At 23.0% G+C, this 19,248-nt stretch overlaps 1 protein-coding gene across 2 annotated transcripts in view; it reads left to right on the plus strand.

Annotated features, from left to right (window-relative positions):
• Positions 1-19,248, plus strand: part of LOC122512435 (proton channel OtopLc-like) — a 50,772-nt gene that overhangs the window by 17,609 nt on the left and 13,915 nt on the right. The window contains exons 4-5 of one of the 2 annotated variants that reach the window (XM_043628251.1): positions 22-254; positions 16,333-16,563. In XM_043628251.1, coding sequence (XP_043484186.1) covers positions 22-254; positions 16,333-16,563 — 464 coding nt within the window. Of the gene's footprint in view, positions 1-21; positions 255-9,090; positions 9,431-16,332; positions 16,564-19,248 lie in introns of those variants that run through there. The other variant, XM_043628252.1, reaches the window with a different exon arrangement.

The raw sequence follows: 19,248 nt of genomic DNA on the forward strand, positions 1-19,248 counted from the left end.
TAAAAGTGTCGACATAAATAGGGCATTGACTCGGACATCGAAGAAGTGGTACGACCGGACAATGGGAATTCGATTCTGGGGAATCATATAGAGGACAACAGAATCGATCTACCGCTAATGGAGGACATATCGACTATACCGGAAGAAGCATCAGAGGAACTTCGCGAGGAAGAGGAAACAGCTGCTCTCGAAGCTGCTCTCGCAACGCCAGACCCTCCCGTAATTAGTGCAGATAAAGAAAAACCGATACCTCTGTAAGTATATAAACAACAACACTTTCGTTACAGAAAAACAATCCTCCGTACCCTTTTCTCCACTCACTCATTATCCACATTCATTTCATACAATATAAATATAAATATTCCATATCATTTACAGGATGGCCGCAGAAATTTTATTTTCTTTTTCCCTAACTTTTCCCTGATTTCTAGACAAAATTTTCACTTTTTCCTTGATCATAAAGAATATTCTGATTCACTCTTAAAAATTATTAGATACTCAGGAAAATTTTCTGTAACATTTATTTACAAATTTCTTTAATTGTAAAAAATTATTCGAAAACATCAATAACATCATTTTTAAATAAATATTTAAAAATCATTATTATTTTTCCGTAGGAATTCAAATTTTTCAAAACATTCAAATTCGAACCTTTTTGAAATTTAAAAACATAAAAAAATATTTGTATAAAACATTAAGAAATCGATAACTCCGTGTCTTCGACTCGGAGAGATCGACTTCTTCATGTTTTATAATAAATTAAATTACCTTTTTTTTAATTAAAAAATAAAAAATTCAATAAAAAAAAATTCAATTATTTACAAAAATTCTAATAAAATCTTTCGCAAGAATTCAAATACTTTTACAAGTAGTAAAATTTCTCAAAAGAATTAAATAAATTTTCAAAAAAATGTAAATAAAATTCGTTGTAAGAATTCAATTATTTTAATAAATAATAAATCGATTATTCGAAACTTCATTTTTAAATCAATTTTTATTAGAAAATTCTACGAAAATTCAATTATTTAAATTCAAAAATAAATAATTTATTGAATAATTGAATTTTTGTTAAAATTCAATTCAATTATTTAAAAAAAAAATTAAATAAAATTCGTTGCAAGAATTCAATTATTTTCATAAATTAAATAAATCGATAATTCGGAAATTCTTCAATTAAATATATTTAAAAAAAAATGAAAACTCCCAATAATTTCAAAAAAAATTAATTCTACAAAATTCATAGTGAAAAGTATGATAGAGGTAAATTCAGATTTTCAAAAATTTTAATTTGAAACCTTTTCAAAATTAAATTATTTCTTAAAATTCACTTTACAATGCTTTTAATATTCATTTATAATAATCTAAAATTTTAACTGAAATTCATTTTTAAATTAATTTTTATTAGAAAATTTTACTAGAATTCAATTATTTAAGAACAAAAGAAAATATTTTATTGAATAATTGAATGTTTCTTAAAATTAAATTCTCGTAAAGAATTTTATAAACAAATTTTTAAATAATTGAATTCTTTTGACGAATATTAATAAAATTTTTTTAAGAGTCATTCCATTATATTTCGACTAAAGTCGTTGCCGACTAATTTTAAAAAATTGTAATATTTTGCAGGAATGATTTTAAAGATATTAGGATCACCGAACAAAAAGAATTTTTTAAATATTTTTTATATTTATTGTAAAATAAGCATCTAAAGTATATGAAGTCGTAAAAACTGACACTTTTTCATCTAATAGAAAATATTAAAGAAAACACATAATTTACTATAAAAACGTAAAAAAATTATTAGAATTTATTAAGAATGAATTATTTTATTATTATAAATTGATAGAAACAATTATTAATAAGAAATATTAAATAAAAAATAATTTTAAAGTTTACATGGAAAATAACCTATTTTTGCAAATTTCATTCACTAAATATGAGAAAGAGAAATCATTAAATTGGATAAAACCTTATGAAATATAAAGTACCTGTGATTAACTTTTAGTTTTTCTTATCACTTTCTTCCTGTTTTCTTCACAAATATTAAAAAATAAGCAATTAAAACTGGCACTTTGCTTATTTTCACGATTTTAAAATGCAAATAACTTCTGCCCAGAAAAATGAAAAATTACGAAAATTGGGCAATAATTATTTGATCACTAGATACACTTACTGGAAAAAGATTTTCTTTGGTCCCGAAGCTATTTCTCGAATTAATTAACTTTAAACTTTTTACTATTTTTATCAGGTTAATACATGTGATTTCTTTAAAACTGAAGTTGGTTCAAAACGATTAAACAAGAAGAGCTAACTTCGTCCTTTAAAAAACACATGTATTAACCTGATAAAAATAGTAAAAAGTTTAAAGTTAATTAATTCGAGAAATAGCTTCGGGACCAAAGAAAATCTTTTTCCAGTAAGTGTATCTAGTGATCAAATAATTATTGCCCAATTTTCGTAATTTTTCATTTTTCTGGGCAGAAGTTATTTGCATTTTAAAATCGTGAAAATAAGCAAAGTGCCAGTTTTAATTGCTTATTTTTAATATTTGTGAAGAAAACAGGAAGAAAGTGATAAGAAAAACTAAAAGTTAATCACAGGTACTTTATATTTCATAAGGTTTTATCCAATTTAATGATTTCTCTTTCTCATATTTAGTGAATGAAATTTGCAAAAATAGGTTATTTTCCATGTAAACTTTAAAATTATTTTTTATTTAATATTTCTTATTAATAATTGTTTCTATCAATTTATAATAATAAAATAATTCATTCTTAATAAATTCTAATAATTTTTTTACGTTTTTATAGTAAATTATGTGTTTTCTTTAATATTTTCTATTAGATGAAAAAGTGTCAGTTTTTACGACTTCATATACTTTAGATGCTTATTTTACAATAAATATAAAAAATATTTAAAAAATTCTTTTTGTTCGGTGATCCTAATATCTTTAAAATCATTCCTGCAAAATATTACAATTTTTTAAAATTAGTCGGCAACGACTTTAGTCGAAATATAATGGAATGACTCTAAATAATTACATTTATCGAGGAATTCGATTAAAATTCTATCAAAAATAATTAATATCCTGCGATGAGTTTTATTCTTTATAAAAATAATTGAGTTCCTAAAAACATTTTTAGTATTATTATAAAAATAGTTGAATTATTGCGAAGGAATTTATAAAAAAAATTGGTAAATAGTTGAATTTATGTGAAATTTTTATTATTTATGAAAATAATTTAATGTTTGTAGTAGATATTGAAAATCATTGAATTAAGGAAAATTATTGAAAATTATTGAAATTTGGCCAAGAATTTTATTAAAATGTTTGAAAATAATTGCATTTTGAAGAAGAATTTTATTATTTTTAAAAATAATTGAAATTTTGACAATAATTTAAAAAAATTTTTGGACATAATTGAATTTCTTGCGAAGAATTTTATTACTTTTAAAAATAATTGATTTTCTGCAATTATTTGTAAAATCTCAAAAATTCAATTTTTTCCAGTACTTCAATAAAAATCCCTGACCTTTCCCTGAATTGCCTAATTTCCCTGACTAGTGGAATTTTTTTTTTTATTTTTGAAAATAATTTAATTTCTGAAAAGAATTTTATTACTCTTGAAAATAATTGAATTTTGCAAAGAATTTTATTAAAATTCTTGAAAGCAATTGGATTTTTAGAAAAAATTTTGATATTTATCAAGATAATTGATTTCTTTCTAAGAATTGCGTTAAAATTTTGGAAATAATATTAATCACAAATTAAAAAATTCAACTAATTTCAATAGAATTGGAATTAAAATTGTATTAAAAATAATTGAAATTCTGCGTTGAGCTTTATTATTTACGAAAATAATTGAATCCATGTAAAAACTTTTTTTTATGAAAATAATTGAATTATTGAGAAGAAATTTCTAAAAAAAATTGTAAATATAATTGAATTTCTGTAAAATTTAATAATAAATTATTTATGAAAATAATTAAATGTTTGCGTAGAATTTTATTAAGATTTTTTTTAAACAATTGAATTCTTTTGGAAAATTTTATTACTTTTTCAAAATAATTGAATTTCTGCAATCATTTAAAACTTTTTCAAAATTCAATTTTTTCTATCGTTAACTAAAATTCTTCTATAAATCTATTATTTTTAATAAATTAATTAAATATATATTTAAAAATGTAACTAATTTCAAAAGGGTTTGAATTGTTAAATTTTTTTAAATTTTTAGATCATTAAAATTTCTAATTAAAGTCATTCAAAATTGAAATTTTGTAAAATTTAAAATTAGAACCTATTGAAAGTTGAACTATTTATGAAAATTGTAAACTCTTTTAAAATTCCATTAATTTCGAAATATTGAAGTAAAATTATTAATTAAATAATTTATGATTAATAGTTTAATGATATTTATGGTTTTTAGGTCTTCAAGAATTAAGTTATTTAGAAAGAAATTATTATCAAACAAAAAAACATCTAAATTCATACTTTTCTTCTGAATTTTAAAAATTGAATTTTTTCCAGTACTTTTACTAAAAATCCCTAAATTTCCCCTGATTTCCCTGACCAATTCTACTTTTCCTGACTTTTCCCTGAATTCCCTGACCTGTGGCAATCCTGATTTATTTTTATTAGAAATAAAATTCATTAATAAAATTCATTTCATTTTGGATTCTTACAAATCCAAAATTATAATTATTTAAATACTGAAATTATTGATTCAAATATTGAAATTATTGTTTAAAATAAAAACTTATTGGATTCAATTAAATATTTATTTGATAGTAGACAAGTAGTCGATAATTTGAATAAAATAAATTTCCCTTGCACTGCATTATAAATATGAATATTCAATATTAGTAAATACTACCCACACCCAACCAAAGTACAATCCTACAAAAAGAAAATCAAATAACAAACAAATTTTCACCGAAAATATAATCTCAAAAAAAAGTAGAATCACGAATAAAAAATAAATAGCCCGAACGATGAAGAATTGACGCGGGGAAAAAAAAAATTGAAAATTGCATCCATTGTGGAAAAGAGATTTAATTTAAAAATAAACGACTCGTAAATGTTGGTTGGTACTGGAAGATATGAGAGGGTAGTGGCAGCAGCAGTAGCAGCCAAAATCCAATTACTTCCGGCGGATATCGAGCGCGAATTCGACAGCCGAATGATAACACTGGTCTGTCACTTCGTTATAGATTTCGCACGTCCTTCGTTTCCGGTGAACCTTGCAAAAATTTCTAGAACCCTTGCGCGCAATATATATAAGAGAGAGGGAAAAAATCCTCAATCGCCTCTTTTTTCCTCCCTAAAAATCCTCATCTATCCCTAATACTTGAAAAGCTCTCTCTCTCTTCACTAGAATCGGCTTATTTTGTTCGACTTAAATTTTCTTTACCTGAAATTCTTTTTTAACCTTAAATTTCTTTATTTAGGTCGCTCTATTCAACTTCTATTTAGTCTATATAGCTACAATGCGTTTTCATATAAAATGTTTTAGAGTATATATCTAAAGGGATTACTATAAAAAAGAAAAATGGGACAAAAAGGAACTTGAGGAATCCATTAATTTTGAATGGAACGTGAATTTATGAAATTTTTCATGTAAAATAAAATTTAAAAAATACTTTTTTCGAAAAAAATATGAGTAGGAAAGAACTAAGGGTTTAAAATTAATTTTCTTCTATCGGCTCCGACACTACGTTTCACGGAATTTGTTTACGAAATTTTTAAATTCTCAAGCAAATATATTTTTAAAATTAGTTCTCGTATCAGCTTTCGACATTCGCGAAATTTATTCACGTAATTTAAAAATTTTAAACATAAATATATTTTTGAAATTAGTTTCCGTATCGGCTTCGACTATCAAAAAATTTGTTTACATAGTTTTTAAATTTGTTTACGTAATATTTAAATTTTTAAACATAAATATATTTTCCGAATATAAATTTTTTAATAAATTCCTACCTTAGATTGCGAGGCCTTTATATCCCACATCCGGAAGTTGATCTCGATTGATATTTGCTTTCGAATTTAACACAACAATTTTCCAATCGCGAATTTGATGAGTTGAAAATCACATGTATTTTCAATTTTGAAGTCTGATTGCCTCTCTTCGTTTCTGAAAATAAACAGATTTTTATTTTGTTAATTAAAATTTTGCTTCGACAAGAATTAGTTTTTAAAAAATTTAAATCAAAATTAAAAAAGTCTTAATTACTTTATTCAAGTAATGCACAGGACAAACAAAAAAAATGAAATATAAAAAACATTTTTTTATGATAATTATAATAACGATACAATAATGAACAATACTGAAATTTTTCTTAAAATTCACCTATTAATAGAGTTTCTTCTCAAAAATAATTAACAATTTAAGAAGGGCGTGGCGACATTTTAATAATACAGCATTCTCATCTTAATCGCGTATTTTCACTGTCTACGAAAGTTTATAAAATTTCTCATTACCCCTGTAATTACACAAGAGATAATCTTATAAGTTTTCAAAAGTTCTTGTTCTCTCTCTCACTCTCTCTTACTGTCTCTCGAAACAGTAGAAAATTATACAAAGTTTTCTTCACGGGAAAAGTTTATTTCTTTCCAAAAAAGAAAAAAGAAAAACTTTTAAGGAAACAACGATAGTCATAAATAATTGAAATGTTCTTGCGCCAGGAAATTATTTCCAACTCTGAATTCCAATTCGAAGGATAAATGAAGAATTAAAAGTTTTCAGTCTCAAGTGGCTATAAAAGAAAGTGAAATTCTTTTTCAAGATTTTTCATTTGTTGTTTCAATGGAAAACATATTTCTTTAATTTTTTCCAATCAAACATTAAATCAAAATCAACAACATCTTGATTATGATCCAAAAAATGCTACTGATAATAATTTTAAAACGTGTTCTAAATAATAATAATAATTCCCTGATTTCCAGGCAAAATTTTCACTTTTTCCCTAAAGAATATTCTGCGATTCACTCTAAAAATGATTAGATACTCAAAAAAAAATTCCATTACATTTATTTACGAATTTCTTTAAATGTAAAATTATTTGAAAACAGCAATAATTTCTTTTTTAAAAAAATATTTAATCATTATTTTTTTCCATATGAATTAAAATTTTCTAAACATTCAAATTTAAATATTTTTTAAATTCAACAATTTATAAGACTCGGAGTGATAAATATTTTTACTGTAACTTCTTCAAAATTATTTTCATCATTTCAATTCAATTATTATTTTCTAGAATTTTTGAACTAAAATTCTTCTTTAAATCAATTATTTACAATAATTTAAAAAAAATTCAATTATTTTGTAAAATTTTAATTTTTAATGGAAATTTACTTAAATTCATTTTTATTAGAAAATTCTACTACAATTCAATTATTTAAATATAAAAATTTATATTGAATAAATTGAATGTTTCCTAATTATATGAATTTTCATAAAGAAATTTTATCAAAAAAATTTTTAAATAATTAAATTCTTTCGACGAATTTTAATAAAATTTTTAAAAATAATTACATTTTTCAAGGTATTTGATTAAAACTGTACTAAAAATAATTGAAATATACTGCGATGAATTTGATTTCTTTGAAAATAAGGAAATTATTGCAAAGAAATTTATAAACAATTTGGAAATAATAGAATTCTTTTGAAATTATTTTATTATTTATGAAAATAATTAAACTTTTGCGTAGAATTGTAATAATTTTTTTTTGTTGAAATAATTGACTTCTTTCGGAAAATTTTATTAAAATAGTAGATATTAAATATCATTGAATTTAGGAAAATTTTTTCAAATAATTGAAATTTTGCCAAGAATTTTATTTAAATTTTTTTAAAATAATTGATTTTCGAAGAAGAATTTTATTATTTATAAAGAGAATTGAAATATTGACGCGAATTTCTTTAAATTTTTTAATATAATTGAATTACTAAGAAGAATTTTATTATTTTTGAAAATAATTTAATTTTTGCAATTATTTGAAACTTCTCCAAAAAGACAAATTCTTTAGCGTTTTTAACTAAAATTCCTGAATAAATTCATTATTTTTGAAAATTAATTAAATATATATATTAAAAAATTTAACTAATTTCAGAATTATTTAAATTTTGAAAATTTTTCCAAAAATGTAAGTTCTTTACAATTTCTAATAAAATTCATTAAAAATTAAAATTTTATCAAATGTGAAATTAAAATCTTTTCAAGTTCATCTATTTATGAAAATTGTAAACGAAACTATTTTAAAATTCAATTAATTTTGAAATGTATAAATAAAATTATTCATTAAATAATTTCTAAGTTATAATTTTATGATAGTTCTTTAAGAATTAATTTATTTAAAAAGAAATTATTGTCAGAAATGGAAAAAATTGATGGTTTTGTATTAGAATTTTTGTTTTTTTTTAGAAAAAACTATTAATAATAATATTTGTAATTATCAATCATAATAAAAACCATAATTTTTATTTGGAATTGCCCTGAAGCGAGGAATACGAATTACTATTTGCTATGTTAGAAATGTCAGACCGGAAAAGTGAAAACGAAATTTATAATGTTAGTGCAGCTAATATTGCTAACTCAGGAATCTGCCAATTTAGCAAATTACTATTTGTAATCCCGATTCTCTTCGATCCGAAGTAAAACAGTTCTAATCGAATTTATATTCTTTTTTTTTTTTGCTTCAATTTTACACAGTTCTACTCTATACACACCAGCACATAAGCTTCACACGCCACAACTTTATTTACATCAATGTAAATGAAAAGTAAATAGAAGTAAAGTTTGAAACGACGTTTAGATAAAATTAAAACTTTTCCTGAAATCTGATATTCAAATTGACTCACAACTTTTTTTCACGACACGACTAACGAAATAGAATATTCATCGTACAAAAGCGAATAATATTTTCTTTTTACCCATTTTTCACGTTCCTATACAGAAAATATTTCCAATCTGTAAATTTTAACTTTTCACCAAAAAAAAACCCAAAACAAAAAATATTAAAACAAAGAAAATAACTCTTTAACAGAACTGATAAAAAAAATGTATTTCTTTTCTGGTGAAAACAGTTCAGAAAAACGAATAGCGAATATTTAGCTTCAATTTTCGAAATCTGATGGCTAATTTTCTTCAAATAGGGAAAAAGGGAAATAATTTTGAAATATAGAAATCGAGTACTAAGTGTGATACGTAATCACGATATAGGACATACATGTGATCAGATTGTGTGTCTCTTCTGATGAAATGCAACTCAGTCAGTAATGTGGGGTTCCTGAGTGTCGTGTTAGAAGTTGGAGGGCGATGATTATGTCATCCGCTAGTGAGGAACCATCGACCGAAAATTGTGTTAAAAACGGATGAAAAAATTACGAGCCAAGGTCACGGAGATGCTAATTAAAGAAACATCTCTCAGGTACAAACACTTCTAAAATTCCACAAAACTTTTTCTTCCCAACAATTATCTCATTCCCCCTCATACCATTCGTTTTACATACATTTCAAAACATTTCCCTAAATATTACCCAAAAGCCGAAATTTACAAAAAGAAATCAACATTTTCTCTCTTAATTTTTCTGAGGATGTTAAATTGAGACAAAAAACGTATCAAAATTGTTGCATCGAAACAATTTTGCTACGTTTTTTGTCTCAATTGTTGCATCGCAATAATTTTGATATGTTGTTTGTCTCAATCTGCTATTCATAGAAAAACTCTTGAAATAAAATAAATACCTAACGAAAAAGAATAATTTATAAACAATTACTTTGAATTTAGAAAAAAAAAATGTTTAACGAAAGCAAAAAATACAGAAAAGTACAGAAATGAGAAAAATCTACTGAATGGGAAATAAAATTCTCTATCTTGATCTACATTTTCTCTCCAAACATTCGTAACATCTGTACCACTCATTTATACACGGTATGTTAGATTACTTCTTTTATAATTAAGACTGTCATTTCGTTTCTCCCCCAATTGGTGTACAACTTTGCTCTCAAAGAGAGAAAGAGAAGCTGTTAAACTAGCGCAAAGCGATAAAATCTACAACCTTTGAAAACAAGTATTCCCTTCGGATAACAAAACTTTTCCTCTACATTCGAATTCCAAACTTTCATCAACTATCTAACGGTATTGATTTTCGAATTAATTTTCAACGTTTCCAAGTTGTACACATTGTACAAGCGTCGAAAGGGACTAAACAAATGAAAACTAGTGATAGTATTAACAAAAATTAATACTTCTCTCTAAATTTGAATCTATAACCATAATTTTAACTGACACACACTTTTCTTGAAAGTATCAAATTGATGCTAAAAAAAGATCAACATGATGCCAAAAATTTGGTTCAATTTTTTATTTGATCCACATTTTTGGTATCAATTCGTTGCAATTTGATACTTTTAAGTTAATAGTGCAGTCTTTTTGCTTCTGAATAAGTTAAAAATAACTGATAATCAGTAAACAAAAAAAAAATAAGGGAAAAGTTTGGTTAAACTTGACTAATTGAATCAGTGGAAAAAAATCTACAGAAAGATCAATTATTTTTAACTAAACATCAATAGAAAATAGAAATATTAGCTATTTGAATTAATGGCTGACTTTTTGCCTCGCTTTTTGTTTTTAAATCAGTTAAAATCTCTGAATTTAAATTTAGAGAGTAGTGATAGTATTAACAATAATTAATACTATATCATGATGATGAGAACATCATCATGATGGAAAAAACGGGCAGTGACTTTACGAAGAAGAAGTGAGGGTCACGGCATAGACTTAAGATTCTCTTTTTTTTCAAGCAGCCAGGGATAGATTCGCTCAGCACAATGAGAGAACGCCACTCAGCCACTGAATCAACCCTTCTTGAGTCCCCTCCACACCCTTACCTACTCATGCATACTCCTCAAAAACTACGTGATTATTTTAAAATGCTAGAGTCTCGAGATGAAACTCTCCATCTTCTCTTGGGTTCGTCATTTTTTTTTCTCCTCTTTCTCTTTTGCAATGTCCTCTCTTGATATGTTCACGCTACCTTGACCCTCGTCCCATGGGTAGAGGAGAGGAAAATGGTTGCACGAACCGTATAAATTGACGGAGAACGTAGACCCTATTTACTGTGGTCGTTAATCGTCAATCGATCGCAAATTCCGTTATATACACTTCGATAGAATAAAGAGAGATAGAGAGAGAAAAAATTTACGTTTTCAATACATTTCCCTTTATTTAATATTTACTTTATCAATTTAGAGAATTTTCTTTTTGTTTCTTTTTTAGTAAACTAATTTTTCTGTTTGAATTAGTTAAAAATAAATAATTTCAAGCTTCGCACTTAATAATTTGTTTGAAAAAGTAGCTGCTATTTTTATTTATTTATATAACAATAAATAAATTTCTGCAACGAATTGTATTATATTTATGAAAATAATTGAATTCTTGTAACGAATTTTATTAAATTTTCATAAGGGGAGGGTACACCTATATTTTTAACTATATTAAAGAAATAATTTAAATATTCAACAAAATTATTTTAATAGTATTTTTTTTTGTAAGGAATTCAATGGTCATAAAATAAAATCGGTCAGAAAATATTTTGACACTATTTGAATTTTTATTTTTCTTACTAATTTCAGATCACAATTTTATCCCAATTTTTTTTGTATTTTTATTTTTGATATATAAAAATTATTATCTGAAATTAGTTCGAAAAATAAACGAATGGATTTTCTTTTAAAAAAAAATGAAAAATAATTGTATTTTTTAGCATTTTTAGCCTAAAAACAGATTTTTTTTCAAAAAAATGCTATAAAAATTATGAAAATCAATTTTTTTTATTTGGAAATTCTTTTGTTGATGCAAAAACATATTTTCTACAAAATTACCTATGGATTTCAAAATTCACCAATTTTTAAGAAAAATGAAAATTCAAAAAGGGCAAAATATTTTCTGCCCTATTGTATTTTATGACCATTTTGAATTCCTCACGGAAAATTACTTCAAAAATAATTTTGTTAAATATTTAAATTATTTCTTTAATATAGTTAAAAATATAGGGTGTGTACCCTCCCCTTAAATAATTAAAATTACTGGGAAAAATTTTATAATTTGTAAAAATAATTGAATTCCTTTTTTCATTTTTTAAAAATTAAAAAGAATAATTCAAATATTTCGAATAATTTAATTAAAATTGGGTTAAAAATAATTGAATTTTTCGGATGAATTTTATTATTTACGAAAATAATAATTTAACTATTATAAACAAATGTCAAAAATTTAGAATATAATTAATTTTTTACGAAGAATTTTATTAAAATATTTAAATACTTGATTTCTTTCAAGAAAAAAAATTCCTTAAATTTATTTCAAATAAGTGAAGTACAGTGAAAGTTTTATTATTCATATTATTTCAATTTTCGCTTTGAATTTTCTTAAAATTTTCAATAATAATTGAATTCTTTTGAGAAATTGTATTAAAATATAAAAATTTCGTTTATCTAAATAAATATGAATAAAATAATAGATATTACAAATATTTGAATTTTATTATTTGTGAAAATAACTGAATTCTCGCAAAATACTTTCGAATAATGTTTGAAATAATTTAAATGTGTCAAAAAATTTTATAGAAAATTTTCTAATTCTTTGTAAGAAGAGTTTTATTAAAATTTTCAAAAATAATTTCTTTATTCAACTATTAGGAAATTTAAAATCGAATTTAAAATTTGATATGAAAAAGTCAGTCACTGGTTCAAATAGCAATATTTGACTAATTAAATAGTTAATAATAACTAATTATTAGTTAAATTCACTTTTATGTTAAGTAAAAATAACTCAAATTTTTTGTAACTAATTCAATCGCGAAATTTGACTATTTTTGTAGTTATTTATTTACTAATAATTACTCTCTAAATCTGAATATGTGAAAATTCACATATTTGAACGTTATAAGTCGTCTTCTCGATCAATAAGTGCATATACACTTATAATAAGTGAAATTTCACTCAGAATAAGTGAAAAATTCACTTATTTATAAGTGTATATGCACTTATTGATCGAGAAGACGACTTATAACGTACAATAAGTGAAATTTCACATATTCAGATTTAGAGAGTAGTCATTATCTACTAATAATTAGTTACGTTTTTTTAAAGCCACGATTTTACTAATAATTAGTTATTTTCAACTAATTCAGATTTAGAGAGTTGTACATATTTTCAATCAAATGCCATGCACTTTTTTCTGATATTTCAAATTTTTTTCTTCTACTTTATTTTTTCTCGACTTCAAAGAGCGATCACTTCATCGATTTTCAACAAAAAATTCTGTATTCCGATTACAATTTTTGTAAATTAATTTCTGTTTTCAATCAAATGAAATATTTTCTCTCTCAAATTCTTCGCTTTGATTCATTTTTGTTTTGCCACACAATAAAAACGATAAAGAAAAATTTAAAAAAAAATATACCAAAAATTGTTGCCAATTTAATACAATAATGCAGTTGAATTCGTTTCTTTGATTTTTCTTAATCATGTAAGTAAAAATGAAATTACTCTCTAAACTTGAATAATTAAATTTTTTTTACTAATTTTAATTAGTGACTTACTTTTTGCTTTTGAACTAATAAAATTTACTATTAAATTAGTGAATTAGTAATTTCCTAATTTTTAATTAATTAGTAAATTTTACTAATTCAAAAGCAGAAAGTCAGTCATTAATTAAAAATTTTAAATTAGTTAATATTTTCATGAATTCGAATTTAAAGAGTAGAATATTAATATTCTTTAATAATTGATTATTATTAATTATTAATTATTATACCTATTATATTAATAATTAATAAGCTTCTTTATTGGACTGCAGAAATGTATATAAAATAAAAAAAATAAATAAATATTATGTTATTATTAATATTAATTATTAAAATATATTACTAATATATATTATTAATATTATTTTATTAAATTGCATGATACTATATTAATAAATTAGAATAGAATATTAATTTTAAAGTACTTCAATTGTCCTTGTATAATTCAGTCGTCTTATCAGCAAAACAATGCAATTTGGATTAGAAACCGCAATGCGAAATCGAATACCATAATTATTGTCTCACAAAACAATACCGCAGACAGTAAAATTTTCAATATTAATCGAAATATAGATGGCTCGAAATATTTATGTAAAATAAGAGAAAACAATTAAAATTAATTAATAATTAAAGACATCAGTGGTTTACCGAAAATATCAAATTCCAACAAATTGATACCAAAATGGTTCAAATTGATGCCAAAATTTAGATAAAAATTACGATTTAATCGTAATTCGCTGTAATTCGATATACTTTCAAGTTAACAATGTTCATTATTAATTTAATAATGTCGAACTTAATTTTAATTGGAAATTAACTATTATTGCAAAATATTCCATTAGCCACAAAGTTACTCAAAAAGTGAATTTTCATAATAATAATATAAAAATAATAACAATAATACTAATAATACTAATAATAATAATAAAAATATTTTACAAATATAAAATTCAAAATATGCAGAAAAAAATAAGAATAATTTTAAATAATAGAAAATTTATGAATTTTTCGTCATAATTTATAAATAATAGAAAAAATTATAAAAAATTGTATGAAAAACAAAAGTAATATGGTATTACAGGCTATTATAAGTGTATTAAAACGTTAATATTAATTATTAAAAACAAAAACAGAAGAAAATTGAAAATGTTTTTCTCCTTACACATAATAATGCGACATTATTTAATAAACTTGTCAGAAAAAATGTGCCACTTCCTGCAACCAGTGTCAAAAGAGGCATGTCAATATTTGAACGACAGCTTGACCTTAAATGAGGTGAACAGGCACTCTTGAATATATGGAAGTAATCGATTTTAAATGCAGATTGAAAGCTCTTCAACCAAAATGCATTCACTTAATATTCTCAAACAATCAAACTACAGTTTCTATTGTCGACAACTATTCGAAAATGTTTACGTAAATAAAAACACGAAACAAACAGAATAAATTATAATTTATGAAAATTTTAATAATATATAATAATATTGAATAATATTATTATTATAATAATACTATTAATATTCATCAATTCTTCCATACTCGAAACGATTATTTAATAAACGGTATACATATTTTAAGTTACAGCAAATTAATTATAAATTAACTTTAACAAATTATAAATTTATAATTAATTATAAGTTAATAACAAATTAATTATAAGATAACTATCTTAAATCAGGGCTCGAATCAGTGAAAATTTCAATTATTCGTAAATTCTCCAATTAAATATATATTAGAAAATAAAAACTTTAAATAATTTCAATAAAAATTCAATTAAACTTTTTCAAAAAAATGAATTCTACAGAATTGTTAGTTAAAAACATAAAAAAATTTAGATCTTCAAAGATTTCATTTTGAAACCTTTTCAAAATTCAATTATTTCTAAAAATTTACGTTATAATGATTTTAATATTTAATTATAATCTAAAATTTTAACTGAAATTCATTTTTAAAACAATTTTTATTAGTAAATTCTAAGAGAATTCAATTATTTAAATACAAAAATAAATGAATAATTTATTAATTTAATGTTTCTTAAAATTAAATTCTCATAAAGAATTTTTTCAATAAATTTTTAAATAATTGAATTCTTTCGACGAATTTTAATCAAATTTTTAAGAATAATTACATTTTTGAAGGAATTCGATTAAAATTGCTTTAAAAATAATTGAAATTCTGCAATGAGTTTTATTATCTATGAAAACAATTGAATTCCTAAAAATAATTTTATTATTTACGAAAATAATTGAATACAAATTTTATTATTTATGAAAATAATTGAATTCCTAAAAAGAATTTTATAACTTACGAAAATAATTAAATTCCTAAAAAGAATTTAATTATTTACGAAAATATTTGAGTACAAATTTTATTATTTATGAAAATAATTGAATTCCTAAAAAGAATTTTATAACTTACGAAAATAATTAAATTCCTAAAAAGAATTTAATTATTTACGAAAATATTTGAGTACAAATTTTATTATTTATGAAAATAATTGAATTATTGCAAAGAAATTTATAAAAATTTGTAAATAATTGAATTGCTGTAAAATTTTTTATTATTTATGAAAATAATTGAAGGTTTGCGTAGACTTTTATTCAATTTTTTTTAATTATGGAATTTTTTTGAAATTTTGCTAATTAAGAGTGTTGAAATCAAAAATTGGTAAAGATATTTCAAAAACAAAAGGCAAGTTTTTAACAGAAATTAAAAAAAAACATTATCTGTTCTTATTTAGTTGGCCGGGAATACCGGCTACACTGCCATCTCCAGCATCTCCATCTGCAGTTATTGTCTCGCCAGAAACCTTATCTACTCACAGCAGCAGTTCACCTTCGAGAACTAATCGCCTACCCCAATACCCTTTGGCTTTACCATGTTCAACTCAACCGATATCTACCGTTTGCTACCCACTGGCACCCACATATATCGACGTCACAGATGATCGGAATTACAAAAATCTGGGATGGTATGTTCACTAATATATTCCAAATTCCAAACATTTTTAATTCACAAATTGACATCCAGATAAAAAAAGTAATCTCATATATTTAGAGAAAAAATCCTCTTCTAATAAAACAAAACAAACAAACAATTTAAATCTTTGTATAAAAATTATTCAAATTTTCCTCCAACATAGCACAATTAACTATCAAACATTTTTAATTACAAAGTAAATTTTAACCATTTCCGAAGTAGATTTTTCTAATTTTTACTAAAAATCGTCTTTAAAAATAGTCAAAGTTATTCTAAAAATAATTTTTAATAATAAATTTTAATATTTTTGAAGGAAATTGTACCAAGTCTAAAGTAAATCTTACTAATTTCTTACTGTAATTTACTTCACAACAGAAATAGAGTTGTAATAAAAAGTTTGATTAAAAATATAAAGAAATTTACGGACTGCGGAAAAAGATAAAAAAATATCAACAATAAACAAAAAAAATTTTTTAAAATAATCTTAGGGGCCGTACACATAATACGTCACGCAGCTAGGGGGAAAGAGCGGGTCTGAGAATTTTGACTAAGTGTGACATGGAGGAGGGGGGGAGGTGAACTCATGTGTTACGTCAAAATCTTTTAAATTCAAAGATTATAAGAAATAATATGTGACAATGTCACTTTTTCGAAATAAAACAAGTTGAAAATGCTTAAAACTATTTAATATCTATTATGTATCTATTTAAGATCTATTGGTATATTATTTATAATATGATAAAATATGATAAAAATCTAAAATTATCGAAAATTATCAAAAATTCAAAAATCTAAATTTCTTAAAATTCAACATTTTTTTCCATTTTTTATGGGATTTAGCTTCATTATTTTTGTGCTTTTGGAAAATATTTTACTTATTTAATAGTCTCGACTCTTTGGTGAAAAATAAAAAATTATCGAAAATTATCAAAAATTCAAAAATCCGAATTTCTTAAAATTCAATATTTTTCCCACTCTTTTATGGGATTTAGCTTCATTATTTTTGTGCTTTTGGAAAATATTTTACTTATTTAATAGTCTCGACTCTTTGGTGAAAACTCAAAAATTATCGAAAATTATCAAAAATTCAAAAATCCGAATTTCTTAAAATTCAACATTTTTTCCTCTTTTTTATGGGATTTAGCTTCATTATTTTTGTGCTTTTGGAAAATATTTTACTTATTTAATAGTCTCGACTCTTTGGTGAAAAATCAAAAATTATCGAAAATTATCAAAAATTCAAAAATCCAAATTTCTTAAAATTCAATATTTTTTTCTTTTTTTTATGGGATTTAGCTTCATTATTTTTGTGCTTTTGGAAAATATTTTACTTATTTAACAGTCTCGACTCTTTGGTGAAAAATAAAAAATTATCGAAAATTATCAAAAATTCAAAAATCCAAATTTCTTAAAATTCAATATTTTTCCCTCTCTTTTATAGGATTTAGCTTCATTATTTTTGTGCTTTTGGAAAATATTTTACTTATTTAATAGTCTCGACTCTTTGGTGAAAACTCAAAAATTATCGAAAATTATCAAAAATTCAAAAATCCGAATTTCTTAAAATTCAACATTTTTTCCTCTTTTTTATGGGATTTAGCTTCATTATTTTTGTGCTTTTGGAAAATATTTTACTTATTTAATAGTCTCGACTCTTTGGTGAAAAATAAAAAATTATCGAAAATTATCAAAAATTCAAAAATCCAAATTTCTTAAAATTCAACATTTTTTCCTCTTTTTTATGGGATTTAGCTTCATTATTTTTGTGCTTTTGGAAAATACTTTACTTATTTAACAGTCTCGACTCTTTGATGAAAAATCAAAAATTATCGAAAATTATAAAAAATTCAAAAATCCAAATTTCTTAAAATTCAATATTTTTTTCTTTTTTTATGGGATTTAGCTTCATTATTTTTGTGCTTTTGGAAAATATTTTACTTATTTAACAGTCTCGACTCTTTGGTGAAAAATAAAAAATTATCGAAAATTATCAAAAATTCAAAAATCCAAATTTCTTAAAATTTAATATTTTTTTCTTTTTTTTATGGGATTTAGCTTCATTATTTTTGTGCTTTTGGAAAATATTTTACTTATTTAATAGTCTCGACTCTTTGGTGAAAAATCAAAAATTATCGAAAATTATCAAAAATTCAAAAATCCGAATTTCTTAAAATTCAACATTTTTTCCCCTTTTTTATGGGATTTAGCTTCATTATTTTTGTGCTTTTGGAAAATACTTTACTTATTTAATAGTCTCGACTCTTTGGTGAAAACTCAAAAATTATCGAAAATTATCAAAAATTCAAAAATCCAAATTTCTTAAAATTCAATATTTTTTCCTCTCTTTTATGGGATTTAGCTTCATTATTTTTGTGCTTTTGGAAAATATTTTACTTATTTAATAGTCTCGACTCTTTGGTGAAAACTCAAAAATTATCGAAAATTATCAAAAATTCAAAAATCCGAATTTCTTAAAATTCAACATTTTTTCCCCTTTTTTATGGGATTTAGCTTCATTATTTTTGTGCTTTTAAAAAATACTTTACTTATTTAATAGTCTCGACTCTTTGGTGAAAAATCAAAAATTATCGAAAATTATCAAAAATTCAAAAATCCAAATTTCTTAAAATTCAACATTTTTTCCCCTTTTTTATGGGATTTAGCTTCATTATTTTTG

The sequence above is a fragment of the Leptopilina heterotoma genome, unplaced genomic scaffold, assembly GCF_015476425.1.
Source record: "Leptopilina heterotoma isolate Lh14 unplaced genomic scaffold, ASM1547642v1 Lhet_99, whole genome shotgun sequence".
Lineage (NCBI taxonomy): Eukaryota > Metazoa > Arthropoda > Insecta > Hymenoptera > Figitidae > Leptopilina > Leptopilina heterotoma.